At 35.8% G+C, this 20,186-nt stretch overlaps 1 protein-coding gene across 1 annotated transcript in view; it reads left to right on the top strand.

Annotated features, from left to right (window-relative positions):
- Positions 1-20,186, top strand: part of KPNA5 (karyopherin subunit alpha 5) — a 49,485-nt gene that overhangs the window by 9,911 nt on the left and 19,388 nt on the right. Inside the window, exons 5-7 of the mRNA XM_004264687.3 lie at positions 1,795-1,889; positions 4,064-4,195; positions 6,110-6,198. Coding sequence (XP_004264735.1) covers positions 1,795-1,889; positions 4,064-4,195; positions 6,110-6,198 — 316 coding nt within the window. The remainder of the gene's footprint in view (positions 1-1,794; positions 1,890-4,063; positions 4,196-6,109; positions 6,199-20,186) is intronic.

The following is a 20,186-nucleotide window of genomic DNA, read 5'->3' as shown; positions in this document are numbered from 1 at the left end:
CAACCTAATTACTTTGTTTTGATTTTTTTTAAGATGGGAATAAAGGCATTAATAATATATATTATTTTATCTTGTTGATGTTTTATAACTATAAGAACAGTTTAAGCTATGGTCTGGAATTTACATTTTGAAGAATCCAGACTTTTCATTTAGAACACCCAAACAAAATTTTATAGTTTGAACTTTACTAATTTTGCAGAAATCTCCCAATTTTTGAGCAAGTTAGAAAGATAGCAGATTTGTAGAAAAAAGAAGAAAAGGAAGAAAAAAGTCTATTCCTTTTTTTTTTTTGCCACACCATGCAGCTTGTGGGATCTTAGTTCCCCGACCAGGAATGGAACCTGTGCGGACTGCAGCGGAAGCGTGGAGTCCTAACCACTGGACCGCCAGGGAATTACCAAGAAGTCCATTCCTAAATAAATCTTTCTTAACAGTTGAGAACACAATTTCTAAGATTTAAACTGACTTAAAACTTAATAATAAGGTTTTTCTGTATCAAACAAGCAGGATTTGTAGACCTTTTATGGTTATCATTCATTTATTAATTCTACTTATTAAACATTATTTATGATCAGTAACATACTCAAACAGGAATTAAGAAAAGGAAGAGTCAAAAGTGGAAATGAGATTTCTCTCGTGTAACCAGGTGGACAGATAGCTCAGACAAATTTGTGTGGTGGGCACAGGGCAAGGGGAAGGAATAAGCATAGTGATATTATGAGTTTAGTTTTGTTTATGCTACATTTTAAAGAAGCTGTGGGGGAAAAATGTAACCATAAGCACTTAAAAATGTGGGACAGAATCTAGGAAAAAAGAATTTACGGGGGTTAGATTTGTGAATGATAAGTGATAACTGAATTAGCAAAATAGAAATAAAATAGAAACAGATTTTCTAGGAGGGGATTTCCTAGAAATACATTTTCTAGGAGGAGAATAAATAACGGAGAAAACTAACCCGAAGGAACAACAGTGAAGAAGTTCCTGGAGAACCACAAGAGTGTATTTGTTGCTGAAGCCAAGGGAGGAGAAAGAATTCTTGGTACTTATATTATTGGGAGCTGAAATATCTTTGTTTTGTTTTGGCTGTGCCCCGCAGCATGTGGGATCTTAGTTCCCCAACCAGGGATTGAACCCGTGCCCGCTGCATTGGAAGCGCAGAGTCTTAACCTCTGGACCGCCAGGGAAGTCCCAGAAATATCTTTGTTTTCAATTTACATATCTTTGTTTTAAAATTTCTTAGAGATTTTATGATTCTCAAAAGTCCTCAGCATTTCATGAGAATTTATCAAGAATTCTAGGTACTTCAATAGCATTTTTGTAAATAATAAATAATACCCTGACAAAATAGAACCTATCTAGCTGAAAGACATTAGGCAATTCGTGGTTGATAGTGAAAGAGACATCCCTGGAAATTGGAGTATAGTTATGAAGAATTAGAAGACACTTTATCCTTCGATTGGTATTTTGAGTATTGGACTGAAATATTCCCATATTGTGAAGGTGACCTCCTAAATAGCATTCAATTTATGAATTATAAATATTTGTATAGGAAATATTTTAAAATTTTCTTATCATTATGGTAATGAAAAACAATTTGCTTTTTTTTTTTTTTTTGCACTAAACATTGCAATTATGAGAACGTTTATTTTCTTCAGCTACATCCAGCTAAGGGTTTTAAACTGGATCAGTGAAACCTAGGAAAGAGTTATTTTATGTGCCCTGTTAATTGGCATAGGGTCCAGATCATTGTGTTTTTGTGTCTATGTAATAACTTAATTATTTTTTAATTTTCAGAACCTAATCCACCAATTGATCAAGTTATACAGAAACCAGGAGTTGTGCAGAGATTTGTAAAATTTCTTGAAAGAAATGAAAATTGTACATTACAAGTGAGTTCTGTAGTTTACTTTCTTAATCTTTTTCCAGAAATGACATAGGATTAATGTGTCTAGTGAAAGCAGCTTCTACAGTACTGAGTATATTGTAAGCATTCAGTAAATACTTGGCAATTAAAGGTGGTGCTACCTGTCTTGCCTTGGTCAAGGTTGCAATGCTAATTTTTTCTAGGAACTGTTATTAAACAATTTTGGGGAAAATATATAAAATCATTCCTAATGTTAAGAAAAATTTTGTAGTTGTCAACCTTTAATAACTTTTGTTTTAGAAAACCATAAATCAAAATGTTAATTTAATGGTTAAATTTTTTTGGCTCTTAGCTAACTAAAGTTGTAACTTTTTAGTATAAACTCTTGTACCTCTTAAAACATTTTAATCTGATTGATTAGTTCTTTTTTTGAAAAAAGAACGAATCAGTATAATCTACTTAAAATGTGACCAACGTTAAGTTTGTCCTAAAGAGCATTGCTTCTCAGTTATACTATAGTGAAAATTGTAAGATGTCTTCCAAATAATTGGCTACTAATAGTAAATTACTGAAGTTTGCAGGTATTTTACTGTTTAAGATTGTTCTTCCTGACTTTCATTGCTATAAATATTCTTAAGTAAGTGTACAGGGTGGAATTATATCTATCAGGAATTGCACAAGACCTACACCTAATTTCTCAATGCTCTTGTTGGTCATGGAGGACTTTTACTAATATTTGAGTAATAGTTGTTGAAATTACAACTTAGAATTGTGTTCCACTTATCTGAGTAATTTGGGAAAGGTCCTCACATCTAGTTGTAAGCAAAGGAATGTGTTGAACCTGTGACTATTAACCATCATGAGCTTTATGCTGAAAAATTGTTGAGAATGTTTACAACAAGGGTGTCTGAGGAAAAGACCCTTTTATCCATAGTATAGTCTTATTGTCAATTAGCATTCAGAGTCTTTAGGTGATAGTGCTGAAAGGACGGGAGATCATGATCTAGTCCATTTGCCTTATTCATAAGCTCTGAGTCCAGACTAAAACCTAAACCTCCTGATAACTAGTTTTTTATTTGGCTCTTTAATTCTAAGTGATTGAAAGAAGAAATGAGTGAATATGAATGAATAAAATTGAGTGTTAGTTTAAGCGATACATTGTATAAGGCATTGTAGTTAAAAAATTGAGTAAGATATTGTCCCTCTCTGCAGAAATTCTTCACTCTGTTGGGGGAGACAAACACACAAACAGATCTGTGATACCATAGTACAGTTAATGCTAGCAAAACAATATACAGAGTGCTTTGGGAGCACAGAGAACATGGCAACTTATCTGGGGTTTTTTTGGTTTAGTAGTGTCGCATGGCTAGTCTTGAGGGTGAATGAGAGTTTAATAGGCTGAAAAACGGAAAATTAATTTCAGGTTGTGAGAATAACATGTGCAGAGAGCATGCAGTATTCAAGAAGAATATTGGTGATTTGAGTGTTTATTAATCATTACACTTGAAACCTAATGAAATTCAGCAGTATGCTCTTGGGGCAGCTATATGCTGTGCCATATTATCCAAGTTCATATGAAATATGCTAGTTCGAAACATTGATCTAATAGAGAGGCCTCAAACTGGGGGCTACATGCCAGATTGGCCCACAAACAAATTTTCTTTGGCCTGCACATGTTTTAAAAGATATCTGCTAATAATGAACTCTTTGACCTTGAACAAATCACCTAAATGTCTGGACTTATAATTTTCTTATTTCTTAAGTGAGGAGGTTAGGACTAGATGATGCCTAGGGAAACAAAAATACCTTTTATGATTCTAAGTTCCATAGGTATACTATTACTCTATTAAGTAGTGTCTCATTTATTTTTGCACTGCTTGCTTTAGAATACCTGGCTCCCTAATTGTAAACATTAGGAGTTTTATGAATTATAAATTCAAATGTGTTCATTTATTGCTCATGATTTGTAAATTTTATTATATTCTTCTCAGTTCTTATTTTTCCAGATTGAAGAGTCCTTTTTTTAAAATAAAGCATTTTTACCTATCAAATCTGATTTCACATTAAATCTTATTAATCATAAGTCAGTCTTTCTCTCCGATTTGTTCAGCTAAGTCTTTACTCCCTCTCTTCTTCCTTTCTTCCCCTTTCTGACATTTTTTGGGTGCTTTCATTTATTCTACTTTTATTTTTCCTTAGTTTGAAGCTGCATGGGCATTAACTAATATAGCATCTGGAACTTTTCTACATACCAAAGTAGTGATTGAAACTGGGGCTGTTCCAGTTTTTATCAAACTTCTTAATTCAGAGCATGAAGATGTTCAAGAACAGGTAAAGTTTCTAATTTGACCTATTATATCTACTAGATTTTAACTTTCTCTTGAAAGTACCATTTGCGATTATGGTTTGAAATTCAGTTTTACCAAGTTGCCTGTGTTTTACATTTATTAGAATACAATAATTTCTATTTACTGTCAAATTAGAAGGAAGGAAGAATGAACTGTCTTAGGCATAATCCTGGGTTTTGTAAACATGGGATCTCAGCTATTGGGAATTACTATTCCCATTTATAAAAGAGCATACTGAGTGAGACCCAGAAAAGTTAGTAATCTACCCAAAGTCACAGTGAATGGCTGAACCAGGTTTTAAACCTGGGCCAGTCTGATTCCTTGTTCTTTGCATGTATGTAGATTATTTCATTGTTTCTTTTTAATATATCACATTATTTTGAATGAACCATTTTAGATTAAACTTTCTCATAGTTGTTGTAACAGGGAAAATTTAATCACATATAATTTGTTCCATCCAGAGAAAGTCGAATGTTTTTATATTTTCGTTTTGGATCATTTTCATGCAAATTGATCTGTAGATCTCTCTACCATTCCATCTGTTTGTTTATATTTATATTTTTATGTGTATATTTTTTTCCCACTTAACACTAGTATTGAGAGCCTTTGCATACAGCATTAATTATTCTTCCAAGAAAATTTTACTGATTACTCATTATCCATTCAGGTAGGTACCATAATTTATCTATTCCTCAATAGTTGTACATTTGAGTTATTTCTAGCTTATTAGTGTTAATAATATTGTGATGAACATCATTGTATATTGGTCTTGATATTAATATGACTTGACATATATATGTACCACGATTATTTCATTAGGGAAAAATGACTTTACTCAGTCAAAGAAAAAATTTAAAATTTCTTATTACATATTTCAAAGTAGACTTCCAAAAATGTTAACAAATTTATATCCCCACCAACAAAATACTTCACAGGTTGCAAAATGTCATCACTTTAAAAAATTTTTCTTAAAAAAATAGACAATAAGCGTAGGTCTAGAGTAGATGTTAAAAATATTAATGCATATTTTAGATGTTAAAATAAAATTTTCCCAATTGAAAAAGTAACTTAATGTCTACTTTTATACTTATATGAAAAGCTTGAAATGAGAATATAATGATCATTTGCATCTGTGTAATTTCTCATCTAATTGAAATTTAATATTTGAATAATCTTTTACTACCATTTATTTAAGCTGGACTAACTCTAAACTTATTTTCAAGCATCAATTCAAGCCAATTCTCACATTAGCTTTACCTTCCTTTCCTATGCTTTGTCTGTCCTTTTTTCTTTTACAAGTCAGTCCCTTCCCAGTGAGTGGATTCCTTGGCATAGGAGCAAACCTCTAGCATAGGTAATTGGAAGATTCACTAAATATAGATATACAGTTGACCCTTGAACAACAACAGGTTTGAACTGTGCGGTTCACTTACACATGGATTTTTTGTAATAAATACGTACTACAGTACTATGCAGTCTGAGGTTGGTTGAATCTGCAAATGCAGAACCTTGGATAAGGAGGGCCAACTGTAAAGTTATACATGGATTCTCGACTGTGCAGGGCTTGGTGCCCCTCACCCCCTCATTGTTCAAGGGTCAACTCTATTTTGTCTCTCCATGTAGATTCAGAGTAGACAAACTATCTCTTTGTTGAACAGAATAAACATTTCACTAGAATGTAAGAAAAAGTTTTTAAATGCCCTATGCTTCAATTTGACTAAAAATATTACTAAAGGTACTTTTAAAGTTTTCCTTTCTTGTTTCCTACTAGCATGTTTTGTTTTAACATCTTGAAAACTATCACTTTTTTCCTTCTACACTAAAATCTCATTCTTAAGAGAGAGCATCTTATTTAAGATATTGTCATAAAAGAATCTTTTTTTCTTATTTTTCTAAGGCTGTTTGGGCACTTGGTAATATTGCTGGTGACAATGCAGAATGCAGAGATTTTGTTTTGAATTGTGAAATACTTCCACCTCTTTTAGAGTAAGTACTTTAAGTTATCATGATTAAATACTACTTTGGGAAAAGCAGACTGTTTTCTACACTATATTACTACATACACAATTAAGTTCTTCAATGATACTTTTAAATTTCGCTTATGTTTATCCAAGCCTGAAATAGCTTGAAAGTACGTGAAACTAACAACAACAAAAATTTTCCAATTGTATCATATCTGTCTTTTATGTTCTCTTAAGCCACACTTCACAGTGGTCCTTGCTTACTTGATGCTTACTCTGCTAATATAATTATTCTACAAAACAAGGATAAGTAGTAGTTTTTAATACAATAAAAGTTGCTAAAGCAGGGAGTATTTAATACATGAACAGATGATGTATTGAGGGTGTCAGGTTTTCATATTTGATTTTGAAATGTTCAGAGAACAAAGAGTTTTCTTTCAGAATTAGAATTTTACTTAAAATGACTTAGCTAGTGGTTTCTTTTTCAAATACCTTATACTTTTTTTAAAAAAGACATTACCCTGTAATGTAAGGTTCTTTACAGAAATGACATAAAATTATTTGAAAGATAGGTTTCTTTATCTATGTTGGTTATCATTTACTAAGAGGATTTTTATTTAGGCTAAATGCCAGTGGTAAATAGTGAAAAAGGAAAAACTAATTGAAAGGGAAAATTTTACTCTTATCATTTCTAGCCCATTCTCCATCCTTTCCAAACTGAGAAATTGGATAGGAAGAATAAATTTTTAGATATGATTTTGTAAAAGATATTTTATTATTTTAGGGAGTATAACTTTCCATGGACAAAATGGATTTCTCAGCATCATTTCACTCAACTAACATTGAGTACCTACTATGTGGAGGCCACTGAACCACTTGTGATTTCATTTACTTTGGGCTTATCCAGAGTTAAGCTTTATGGTATTTGAGAATTTAGTTGAGCCATGAAGGAAAACACTGATTCAGGGTTCAATATCAGAGTTATTTTGAAGTTCATACTATTAAAAACATCTCTTAGATTTTCAATTTGAGACTTTTTTGGCCTGATTATATGGTTTGTAGATTAACTGTGAGCACTTTGTTTCTCTTTTCACTTTTGCTCTCTGTCTCTAGGTCATTTTATTATTTGTTAATATCTCAAGTTGGTAATGGTTTATTAAGCAGTAAGTATTTATTAGTTCTAATCCCTTTAAATGTTCTAAGGAGCTTTTAATTATGAATAAAGAAACCAAACTAAAAAAAAAAAACTAATGACAAATAGTACCCAGCTATGTAGTCCTGGTTATAAACATAATAAATTTCAGAAAAAGAGTAGGTTTAGAAAGTTTCAAATGTTCATTAAAAAATTGAGAAAGGTCGTAAAAAGGAAGTAATGTCAAGTTAGCTGCCAGATGTTCTCACTGTAGTTGGGCAAAAGGAAAAATGGTATTAACTTAAAAAAGATGATGGATAATCTGTAGTTCACACTAAAATTCACATTTAGCTAATGCTTAAGTATACATAAAATTTCTATTAATATAATATGGTTTTATCAATTCTGCCTTGGGGAGTTTCAATTTGTTTTATTCTCAGTAAATATAAGCCTTTTGCGTCTATGGACTTTCTATACTGATATAGCTTTGTTGTTTTAATTTAATTCAACTTTAATTTATAATACAGCAAATCTGGACAAGAAAAGATTTGCAATTTCTCATAATAATCCCATTAATACAAGTGAAGAAAAATAGTATACATCACAGCTTGGCCAACTACAGTGTTCAGGCCAAATTTGGCCTGTCCCCTGTTTTTGAAAATTAAATTTTATTGGAACACAGTCACATCAGTTTGCTTACTTAATGTCTATAGTTGCTTTCATGCTACATCAACAGAGTTCATAGTTGCAACAGAGAAAGGCCTGTGAAGCCAAAAGTATTTACTGAAAAAGTTTGTCAACCCCTGATATAGAAAATCAGTGTAACTAATTTATTTCTAAATGAGTTATGGTTTTAGGAGGCTTCAAAGACTGTTTATAGGAAAACCTTTAGAACATATTTTTTGTGTGTGTGATAAAATATACACAGTATAAAATTTGCCATTTTAAAGTATACAATTTACTGCCAGTAAGTACATTCATAGTGTTTTGCAATCATAACCACTATCTAGTTCTAGAACTTTTTATCACCCCAGACAAAACCCCAATACCCATTAAGCAGTCACATCCCCTTTTTCCAGTGCCTCAGTCCTTGGAAATCACTAATCTTCTTTCTGTCTTTATGTATTTACCTATTCTGGATATTTCATATAAATGAAATCATTATAGTGTGTGACCTTTTGTGTCTGGCTTCTTTCACTTACCATATGGTTTTCAGGGTTCATTCATATGGTAGCATGTATCAATACTTTGTTCTTCTTATAGCTAAATAATATTCCATTGTATGGATGTACCACATTTTGTGGTACATTCGTCAGTTGATGGTCATTTGGATTATTCCCACCTTTTGACTACTGTGAATAGTACTCCTATGAATGTTCGTGTACAAGTTTTTGTTTGAACACCAGTTTTCAATTCTTTTTACATATTACCTACCGGTGGAATTGCTGGGTAATGTAGTAACGCTATCTTTAACTTTTCAGGAACCACCAAACTTTTTCCACAGTAGCTGCACCATTCTACATTTCCACCAGCAGTGTGTGAGGGTTCCAGTTTCTCCACTTTGTCACCAACATTTGTCTGTTATTCTGATTTAAGCCATCCTAGTGGATGTGAGGTGGTATCTCATTTTGCTTTGATTTGCATTTCCTAATGACACTGAACATCTTTTCATACATTTGTTGGCTATTTGTGTATCTTCTTTGGAGAAATATCTAACTCCTTTGCATATTTTTAAATTCAGTTATTTGTCTTTTTGTTGTTGAGTTATAAGAATTCTTCATATATTCTGGATAGATTCTTGTCAGGTATATGATTTTTAAATATTTTTTGCATTCTCTGGGTTGCCTTTTCACTCTTGATAATTTCCTTGATTCACAAAGTTTTTAATTTTGATGAAGTCCAACTTATCTATTTTTTTCGTTTGTTGCTTATGTTTGTGGTGTCATTTGTAAGAAACCATTGACAAATCTAGGGTCATGAAACCCTTTTGTTTTCTTCTAATAAGAGTTTTATAGTTTTATCTCTTATATTTGCATTTTTGATCCATCTAGAGCTATTTTTTTAATATGACATGAGGTATATGTGGACATCCACTTGTTCCAGCATGATTGGTTGAAGAGACTGTTCTTTCCTCATTGAATGGTCTTGACACCCTTGGTGGATATGAGTTGACCATCCATGTGTGAGTTTATTTCTGGATTCTTACATTCTGTTCCATTGATCTGTACGTCTGTCCTTATGCCAGTAACTGTTTTGATTACTGTAGCTTTTATGGTAAGTTTTGAAATCAGGAGGTGTGAGTCCTTCAGTTTACCTTCAAATTTTTTTTCCATGTTGTTTTAGCTGTTCACGTTTCCTTGTAATTCCATGCAGATTTGATGCCTCACTTTTCCATTTCTAAAAAATACCATTGGCATTTTGATAGCGATTGCATTGAAGCTGTATATCACATCACTTTGTGGAGTATTTCTGTTGTAACAAAATCAAGTCTTCCGTCTGTGAACATGCGATATCTTTTAATATAATTAAGTATTCATTAATTTCTTCAACAATATTTCATAGTTTTTATTGTACAGGTCTTGGTTAAATTTCATCTTTAAGTATTTTATTCTCCTTGATGCAATTTTAGATGCAGTTATTTCTTGGATTTTTTGACTTGTTCAGTACCCAATGTATGGAAATACAGTTGATTTTTGTGTGTTGATCTTGTATCCTGCACCATTGTTGAATTCATTTATTAGCACTATTAGTTATTTTGTGGATTTTTTTGGATTTCTATATATAAGGTCATGTCACCTGTGAATAGTGATAGTCCTTCCATTCCAATTTGGATGCCTTTTATTTCTTTTTATTGCCTGATTGCTCTGGCTAGAGCTTCCAGTACAGCGTTGCATAAAAGTGGTAAAAGCAGGTATCTTTGTCTTGTTTTTTATCACTCTTTCACCATTGAGAATGATGTTAGCTGTGGGTTTTTCATAAATAACCTTTATCATTGAGGTGGTTTCCTTATATTCCTAGGTTGTTGAATGTTTTTATCATGAAAAGGTGTTGGGATCTGTTAAATGCTTTTTCTGTGTCAATTGACACCATCACATGTTTTTTTCCTTCATGCTATTACTGTGGTGTATTATATTGTTTGCTATTGTTCATTGGATCATCTTTGCATTCCTGGGATAAATCCCATTAGTTCATAGTGTATAATCCTTCTAATATGTTGCTGGATTCAGTTTCCTAGAATTGTGTTAAAGATCTTTCGTATCTACTAGGAATATACATACATACTTGTGGTGTCTTTGGCTTTGATATCAGGTTAATGCTGGCCTCATAAAACAAGGTAGGGCACAGCTGGAACTCGCAGCTTGGTGTCTCTTTCCTCCACTGTCACAGAACTGCCCCGGAGCCTGAGGGGAGGGCGGCCTCACTGAGGCTGCCGGATCTGGAGGGGCCCCAGCGGCCAAAGCTGCGACAGTTGTGGAGACGGCGGGCCGGGGAAAGATGGCGGAAGACTAACACGTGGAGATCACCTTCCTCTCCACAGATACATCAGAAATACATCTACACGTGGAACAACTCCTACAGAACACCTACTGAACGCTGGCAGAAGACCTCAGACCTCCCAAAAGGCAAGAAACTCCCCACGTACCTGAGTAGGGCAAAAGAAAAAAGAATAAACAGAGGCAAAAGAATAGGGACAGGACCTGCACCAGTGGGAGGGAGCCGTGAAGGAGGAAAGGTTTCCACACACTAGAAGTCCCTTTGCGGGCGGAGACAGTGGGTGGAGGAGGGGGGAAGCTTCGGAGCTGCAGAGGAGAGCACAGCCACAGGGGTGCAGAGGACAAAGTGGAGAGATTTCCGCACAGAGGATTGGTGCCGACCAGCACTCACCAGCCCGAGAGGCTTGTCTGCTCACCCACTGGGGCGGGCGGGGCTGTGAGCTGAGGCTCGGGCTTCGGTCGGAGCGCAGGAAGAGGACTGGTGGTGTGAACACAGCCGGAAGGGGTTAGTGCACCACGGCTAGCGGGGAGGGAGTCCGGGAAAAAGTCCGGACCTGCCAAAGAAGCAAGAGACTTTCTTCCCTCTTTGTTTCCTGGTGCGCGAGGAGAGGGGATTAAGAGTGCTGCTTGAAGGAGTTCCAGAGACGGGTGCGAGCCGCGGCTAACAGCGCGGACCCCCAGAGATGGGCATGAGATGCTAAGGGGGCTGCTGCCGCCACCAAGAAGCCTGTGTGCCAGCACAGGTCACTCTCCACAACCCCCTTCTGAGGAGCCTGTGAAGCCCGCCACTGCCAGGGTCCTGGGATCCAGGGACAACTTCCCCAGGAGAACACACGGCGCGCCTCAGGCTGGTGCAACGTCACGCTGGCCTCTGCCAACACAGGCTCGCCCCGCACTCCGTACCCCTCCCTCCCCCTGCCTCAGTGAGCCAGAGCCACCGAATCAGTGGCTCCTTTAACCCCGTCCTATATGAACGAAGAACAGACGCCCTCTGGCGACATACACGCAGAGGTGGGGCTAAATCCAAAGCTGAACCCCGGGAGCTGTGCGAACAAAGAAGAGAAAGGGAAATCTCTCCCAGCAGCCTCAGGAGCAGCGGATTAAATACCCACAATCAACTTGATGTACCCTGCATCTGTGTAATACATGAATAGACAACAAATCATCCCAAATTGAGGAGGTGGACTTTGAGAGCAAGATTTATTATTTTTTCCCCTTTTCCTCTTTTTGTGAGTGTGTGTATGTGTATGCTTCTGTGTGAGATTTTGTCTGTATAGCTTTGCTTTCACCATTTGTCCTAGGGTTCTATCCGTCAGTTTTTGGTTTTTTTTACTTAAAAAAATTTTTTTTCTTAATATTTTTTTATTTTAATAACTTTATTTTACTTTATTTTCTTTTATCTCCTTCCTTCCTTCCTTCCTTCCTTCCTTCCTTCCTTCCTTCCTTCCTTCTTTTTCTCCCTTTTATTCTGAGCCGTGTGGATGAAAGGCCCTTGGTGCTGCAGCCAGGAGTCAGAGCTGTGCCTCTGAGGTGGGGGAGCCAACTTCCGGACACTAGTCCACAAGAGACCTCCCAGCTGCACATAATATCAAACGGCGAAAATCTCCCAGAGATCACCATCTCAACACCAACAACCAGCTTCACTCAACGACCAGCAAGCTACAGTGCTGGACACTTTATGACAAACAACTAGCAAGACAGGACCACAACCCCACCCATGAGCAGAGAGGCTGCCTAAAATCATAATAAGTCCACAGACACCCCAAAACACAACACCAGACGTGGACCTGCCCACCAGAAAGACAAGATCCAGCCTCATCCACCAGAACACAGGCACTAGTCCCCTCCACCAGGAAGCCTACACAACCCACTGAACCAACTTTAGCCACTGGGGACAGACACCAAAAACAACGGGAACTATGAACCTGCAGCCTGCAAAAAGGAGACCCCAAACACAGTAAGATAAGCAAAATGAGAAGACAGGAAAACACACAGCAGGTGAAGGAGCAAGATAAAAACCCACCAAATCTAACAAATGAAGAGGAAATAGGCAGTCTACCTGAAAAAGAATTCAGAATAATGATAGTAAAGATGATCCAAAATCTTGGAAATAGAATAGAGAAAATGCAAGAAACATTTAACAAGAATCTGGAAGAACTAAAGATGAAACGGGCAACAATGAACAACACAATAAATGAAATTATAAATACTCTAGATGGGATCAATAGCAGAATAACTGAGGCAGAAGAACGGATAAGTGACCTGGAAGGTAAAATAGTGGAAATAACTACTGCAGAGCAGAATAAAGAAGAAAGAATGAAAAGAACTGAGGACGGTCTCAGAGACCTCTGGGACAACATTAAACGCACCAACATTCGAATTATAGGGGTTCCAGAAGAAGAAGAGAAAAAGAAAGGGACTGAGAAAATATTTGAAGAGATTATAGTTGAAAACTTCCCAAATATGGGAAAAGAAATAGTTAATCAAGTCCAGGAAGCACAGAGTCCCATACAGGATAAATCCAAGGAGAAACACACCAAGACACATATTAATCAAACTGTCAAAAATTAAATACAAAGAAAACATATTAAAAGCAGCAAGCGAAAAACAAATAAAAATAATTCCCTTGAATCCCCATAAGGTTAACAGCTGATCTTTCAGCAGAAACTCTGCAATCCAGAAGGGACTGGCAGGACATATTTAAAGTGATGAAGGAGAAAAACCTACAACCAAGATTACTCTACCCAGCAAGGAACTCATTCAGATTTGATGGAGAAATTAAAACCTTTACAGACAAGCAAAAGCTGAGAGCGTTCAGCACCACCAAACCAGCTTTACAACAAATGCTAAAGGATCTTCTCTAGGCAAGAAACACAAGAGAAGGGAAGACCTACAATAGCAAACCCAAAACAATTAAGAAAATGGGAAGAGGAACATACATATTGATAATTACCTTAAATGTAAATGGATTAAATGCTCCCACCAAAAGACACAGACTGGCTGAATGGATACAAAAACAAGACCTATGTATATGCTGTCTACAAGAGACCCACTTCAGACCTAGAGACATGTACAGACTGAAAGTTAGGGGATGGAAAAAGATATTCCATGCAAATGGAAACCAAAAGAAAGCTGGAGTAGCAATTCTCATATCAGACAAAATAGACTTTAAAATAAAGACTATTAGAAGAGACAAAGAAGGACACTACATAATGATCAAGGGATTGACCCAAGAAAAAGAGATAACAATTGTAAATATTTATGCACCCAACATAGGAGCACCTCAATACATAAGGCAAATACTAACAGCCATAAAAGGGGAAATCGACAGTAACATATTCACAGTAGGGGACTTTAACGCCCCACTTTCACCAATGGACAGATCATCCAAAATGAAAATAAATAAGGAAACACAAGCTTTAAATGATACATTAAACAAGATGGACTTAATTGATATTTATAGGACATTCCATCCAAAAACAACAGAATACACATTTTTCTCAAGTGCTCATGGAACATTCTCCAGGATAGATCATATCTTGGGTCCCAAAGCAAACCTTGGTAAATTTAGGAAAATTGAAATTGTATCAAGTATCTTTTCTGACCACAATGTTATGAGACTAGATATAAATTATAGGAAAAGATCTGTAAAAAATACAAACACATGGAGGCTAAACAATACACTACTGAATAACGAAGTGATCACTGAAGAAATCAAAGAGGAAATCAAAAAATACCTAGAAACAAATGACAATGGAGACACAATGACCCAAAACCTTTTGGATGCAGCCAAAGCAGTTCTAAGAGGGAAGTTTATAGCAATACAATCTTACCTTAAGAAACAGGAAACATCTCGAATAAACTACCTAACCTTGCACCTAAAGCAATTAGAGAAAGAAGAACAAAAAACCCCCAAAGTTAGCAGAAGGAAAGAAATCATAAAAATCAGATCAGAAATAAATGAAAAAGAAATGAAGGAAACGATAGCAAAGATCAATAAAACTAAAAGCTGGTTCTTTGAGAAGATAAACAAAATTGATAAACCATTAGCCAGACTCATCAAGAAAAGAAGGGAGAAGACAAAAATCAATAGAATTAGAAATGAAAAAGGAGAAGTAACAACTGACACTGCAGAAATACAAAAGATCATGAGAGATTACTACAAGCAACTCTATGCCAATAAGATGGACACCCTGGAAGAAATGGACAAATTCTTAGAAATGCACAACCTGCCAAGACTGAATAAGGAAGAAATAGAAAATATGAACCAACCAATCACAAGCACTGAAATTGAAACTGTGATTAAAAATCTTCCAACAAACAAAAGCCTAGAACCAGATGGCTTCACAGGCGAATTCTATCAAACATTTAGAGAAGAGCTAAGACTTATCCTTCTCAAACTCTTCCAAAATATAGCAGAGTGAGGAACACTCCCAAACTCATTCTACGAGGCCACCATCACCCTGATACCAAAACCAGACAAGGATGTCACATAGAAAGGAAACTACAGGCCAATATCACTGATGAACATAGATGCAAAAATCTTCAACAAAATAGTAGGAAACAGAATCCAACAGCACATTAAAAGGATCATACACCATGATCAAGTGGGGTTTATTCCAGGAATGCAAAGATTCTTCAATATACACAAATCAATCAATGTGATACACCATATTAAGAAATTGAAGGAGAAAAACCATATGGTCATCTCAATAGATGCAGAGAAAGCATTCAACAAAATTCAACACCCATTTATGATAAAAACCCTGCAGAAAGTACACATAGAGGGAACTTTACTCAACATAATAAAGGCCATATATGACAAACCCACAGCCAACATCGTCCTCCAATTTCACAGTTTGTATGGAAACACAAAAGACCCCGAATAGGCAAAGCAATTTTGAGAAAGAAAAACGGAGCTGGAGGAATCAGGCTCCCAGACTTCAGACTATACTACAAAGCTACAGTAATCAAGACAGTATGGTACTGGCACAAAAACAGAAATATAGATTAATGGAACAGGATAGAAAGCCCAGAGATAAACCCACGCACATATGGTCACCTCATCTTTGATAAAGGAGGCAGGAATGTACAGTGGAGAAAGGACAGCCTCTTCATAAGTGGTGCTGGGAAAATTGGACAGCTACATATAAAAGTATGAGATTAGATCACTCCCTAACACCATACACAAAAATAAGATCAAAATGGATTAAAGACCTAAATGTAAGGCCAGAAACTTTCAAACTCTTAGAGGAAAACATAGGCAGAACACTCTATGACATAAACCACAGCAAGATCCTTTTTGACACACCTCCTAGAGAAATGGAAATAAAAACAAAAATAAACAAATGGGACCTAATGAAACTTAAAAGCTTTGCACAGCAAAGGAAATCATAAACAAGACCAGAAGACAGCCCTCAGAATGGGAGAAAATATTTGCAAATGAAGCAAGTGACAAAGGATTAATCTCTAAAATTTACAAGCAGCTCATGCAGCTCAATAACAGAAAAACGAACAACCCAATCCAGAAATGGGCAGAAGACATAAATAGACATTTCTCCAAAGAAGATATACAGACTGCCAACAAACACATGAAAGAATGCTCAACATCATTAATCATTAGAGAAATGCACAATCGAAACTACAATGAGATATCATATCCCACCAGTCAGAATGGCCATCATCAAAAAATCTAGAAACAATAAATGCTGGAGAGGGTGTGGAGAAAAGGGAACACTCTTGCACTGCTGGTGGGAATGTGAATTGGTACAGCCACTATGGAGAACAGTATGGAGGTTCCTTAAAAAACTACAAATAGAACTACCATATGACCCAGCAATCCCACTACTGGGCATATACCCTGAGAAAACCATAATTCAAAAAGAGTCATGTACCAAAATGTTTATTGTGTCTCTATTTACAATAGTCAGGAGATGAAAACAACCTAAGTGTACATCTTCGGATGAATGGATAAAGAAGATGTGGCACATATATACAATGGAATATTATTCACCCATAAAAAGAAATGAAACTGAGCTATTTGTAATGAGGTGGATGGACCTAGAGTCTGTCATACAGAGTGAAGTAAGTCAGAAAGAGGAAGACAAATACCGTATGCTAACACATATATATGGAATTTAAGGAAATAAATGTCATGAAGAACCTAGGGGTAAGACAGGAATAAAGACAGAGACCTACTAGAGAATGAACTTGAGGATATGGGGAGGGGGAAGGGTAAGCTGTGACAAAGCAAGGGAGTGGCATGGACATATATACACTACCAAATGTAAAAGATAAGCTAGTGGGAAGCAGCTGCATAGCACAGGGAGATCAGCTTGGTGGTTTGTGACCACCTAGAGGGGTGGAATAGGGAGGGTGGGAGGGAGGGAGACGGAAGAGGGAAGAGATATGGGAACATATATATATGTATAACTGATTCACTTTGTTATAAAGCAGGAACTAACACACCATTGTAAAGCAGTTATACTCCAATAAAGATGTAAAAAAGAAAATGGTAGGAATGTTCTCTTCTATTTCCTGGAGGAGTTTGAGAAGGATTTCTTTAATGTTTAGTAGAACTTACCAGTGAAGCTGTCTTGTGCTGGACTTTTCTTTATTGGAAAGTTTTTGATTACTGGTTCAGTATCTTTTATTGTTATGTATCTATTTAGATTTTCTGTTTCATCTTGAGTCATGGTAGTTTATGTGTTTCTGAGAAATTGTTCATTTCTTCTAGGTTATCCAGTTTGTTGGCTTACAATTGTTCATAGTATTCTCTTATAATTATTTGTATTTCCGAAAGATAAGTAGTAATATCCCCACTTTCATTCCTAATTTAAGTCTTTTTTTCTTTGTCAGTCTAGGTAAAAGTTTGTTTATTTTGTTGATTTTTCTTTCAAAGAATCAACTTTTGATTTAGTTCATTTTCTCTAGTGTTTTTCTCTTCTCTATTTCATTTATTTCTGCTCTTTATTATTGCCTTCCTTCTGCTAGCTTGGGGTTTTGTTTGCTCTAATTTTTTTAGTTTCTTAATTAAGATGAAGTTTTATGTTATATTTTTTTGAGATCTTCTTTTTTCATGTAGGTGTTTTCAGCTATAATTTTTCCTCTGAGCTTTCACTGTATTCTGTAGGTTTTAGCATGTTGGGTTTTCATTTTCATTTATTTCGAAGTATTTCCTAATTTCCTTGGAAGTTTTTTTGACCCATTGGTTGTGTAAGAGTATGTTACTTAATTTCCGCATATTTGTGCATTTTCCAATTTTCCTTCTTTTAGTGATTTTTTGTTTCATTTCGTTGTGCTCTATATGATTTCAATCTTTGAAAATATATCAGATTTGCTTTGTGATCTAACATGGAGTGTACCACTGCACCACTGGGGAAGCCCTATATTGAGGTTTTTAACAATGATTCTATAGCTGTCTATTTCTCCCTTCAATTCTGTCAATTTTTGCTTTGTATGCTTGCTCTGTTGCTATGTGTTATAACTTCATGATGGATTGTCATTCTTATCAATATATAATGTTCTTCTTTATCTCTTAAACAATTTTTGACTTAAATCCATTTTTCTCATGCTAGTATAGCTCCCCTGGCTCTCTTTGGATTATTACTTGCATGGAATGTTTCTGCCACCCTTTCACTTTCAACCTGTTTGTATCTTTGAATCTAAAATGAGTGTCTTGGGCTTCCCTGGTGGTGCAGTGGTTGAGAGTCCGCCTGCTGATGTGGGGGACACACGTTCGTGTCCCAGTCCGGGAAGATCCCACATGCCGCGGAGCGGCTGGACCCGTGAGCCATGGCCGCTGAGCCTGCGAGTCCAGAGCCTGTGCTCTGCAGCGGGAGAGGCCACAACAGTGAGAGGCCCACATACCACACACACACACAAAAATTAAAATAAATAAATAAATAAAAGGAGTGTCTTGTGAGTGCATTACAGATGGTTCATGAATTGTTTTTGTTTATTTCTGTTTTTTTTAAATGCATGCTGCCAGTCATTGCCTTTTAATTCTAAGTCAAGAGTTTAGTCCATTTACATTCAGTGTAAATACTGGTGGGGAAGTACTTCTACCATTTTGTTGTTTTCTATGTGTCTTATGGCTTAAATCTTTTTTTGTTCCTCAGTTCCTTCCTTCTTGCCTTCTTTTGTGTTTAATTGATTTTTCTTTTTTTTGGTAATATACTGTATTGATTTACTTCTCATTTCTTTCTTAGTATATTTTTTAGTTATATTCTTAATGGTTAATCTAAGGAGTACAACTAACATCTTAAACTAACAACAACTTTGAATTTATACCAATTTAGTCTCAATATTATACAAAAACTCTGTTCCTTTACATCTCTGTCGTACAATAAGTTACTGTTGTCACAAGCTACATTATTAAACATTGTGTGCCTGTTAGCATAGATTTGTAATTATTGCTCTATGTATGTATCTTTTAAATCATAGAAAAAAAGAGAAATTATGAACCAAAAATAAAATAATACTGCCTTTTACATTTACCTGTGTAGTTATTTTTAGTTATGTTATTTCTTCATATGGCCTTGAGTCATTATTTATTGTCCTTTTATTTCAGGACATTTTAGTTATTATAGTTATTCTTATAAAGCAGATCTACTAGTGATGGAATTTCCTCAGCTTTTGTTGTTCCTTCATTTTTGAAGTGTAATTTTGCTGGATATAGAATTCTTCTTTGACAGTTTTCTTTCAGCCCTTCAAATATATTATTGCCTTCTGTCCTCCATGGTTTTTGATGACAAATCAGACATTCATCTTAATGAGAGAGTTCCTGGTTAGGCAAAACAAAGGCAAGCCCTTCATTGGTCCTTCAGGGAGTACCCAGACAGGTCAAAACAGAGAAACACAATTCGTTGGAAACAAGTCTCCATAGCCCCTTTTGGAACCAGAACTCACAGTGGGAACTCCAGCTTTTGTCTTCAAGGCTGCTTCCAGGCTGGGGAGGGTATTGGGCAAAGGCAAGTTATATTGCCAGAAAGCTCTCCTACCACATTTCAGCCCCTTCCTGATTAAAAGTTTACTTGCTTATTGTGAACTTTTACTTTCTTGGAGAGTTCTGATAAAGTTGATTCTGACAGAGTTTGCAAAATTTTTTTGGTGTTTTGGGGAAGGATAGGCCCCCAGAGTTCCCTTCTCTACCATTTTTGCTGAAGTCACTCCAGAACAAGAATTTTTTTTAAAGCTAGGTTCTCTGTACTTCTAGCAGGTTGATAGCAGGTTGCAGATGAAAATACTAAGATAGGCAATCTGTTTAAAACAAAACAGAAGAAAACAAACTATCTCTTCTCAACAGCTGATCTTCATTCACTTTGACTCTGTAGTTCTTACTTCATGAATTTGTATAGTGTATTATTTTCACGGTTAAAAAAAGTA

This window comes from Orcinus orca, chromosome 12 (genome assembly GCF_937001465.1).
Source record: "Orcinus orca chromosome 12, mOrcOrc1.1, whole genome shotgun sequence".
In the NCBI taxonomy this organism is placed as follows: domain Eukaryota; kingdom Metazoa; phylum Chordata; class Mammalia; order Artiodactyla; family Delphinidae; genus Orcinus; species Orcinus orca.
This window is presented reverse-complemented; position numbering and strand designations above follow the sequence as displayed.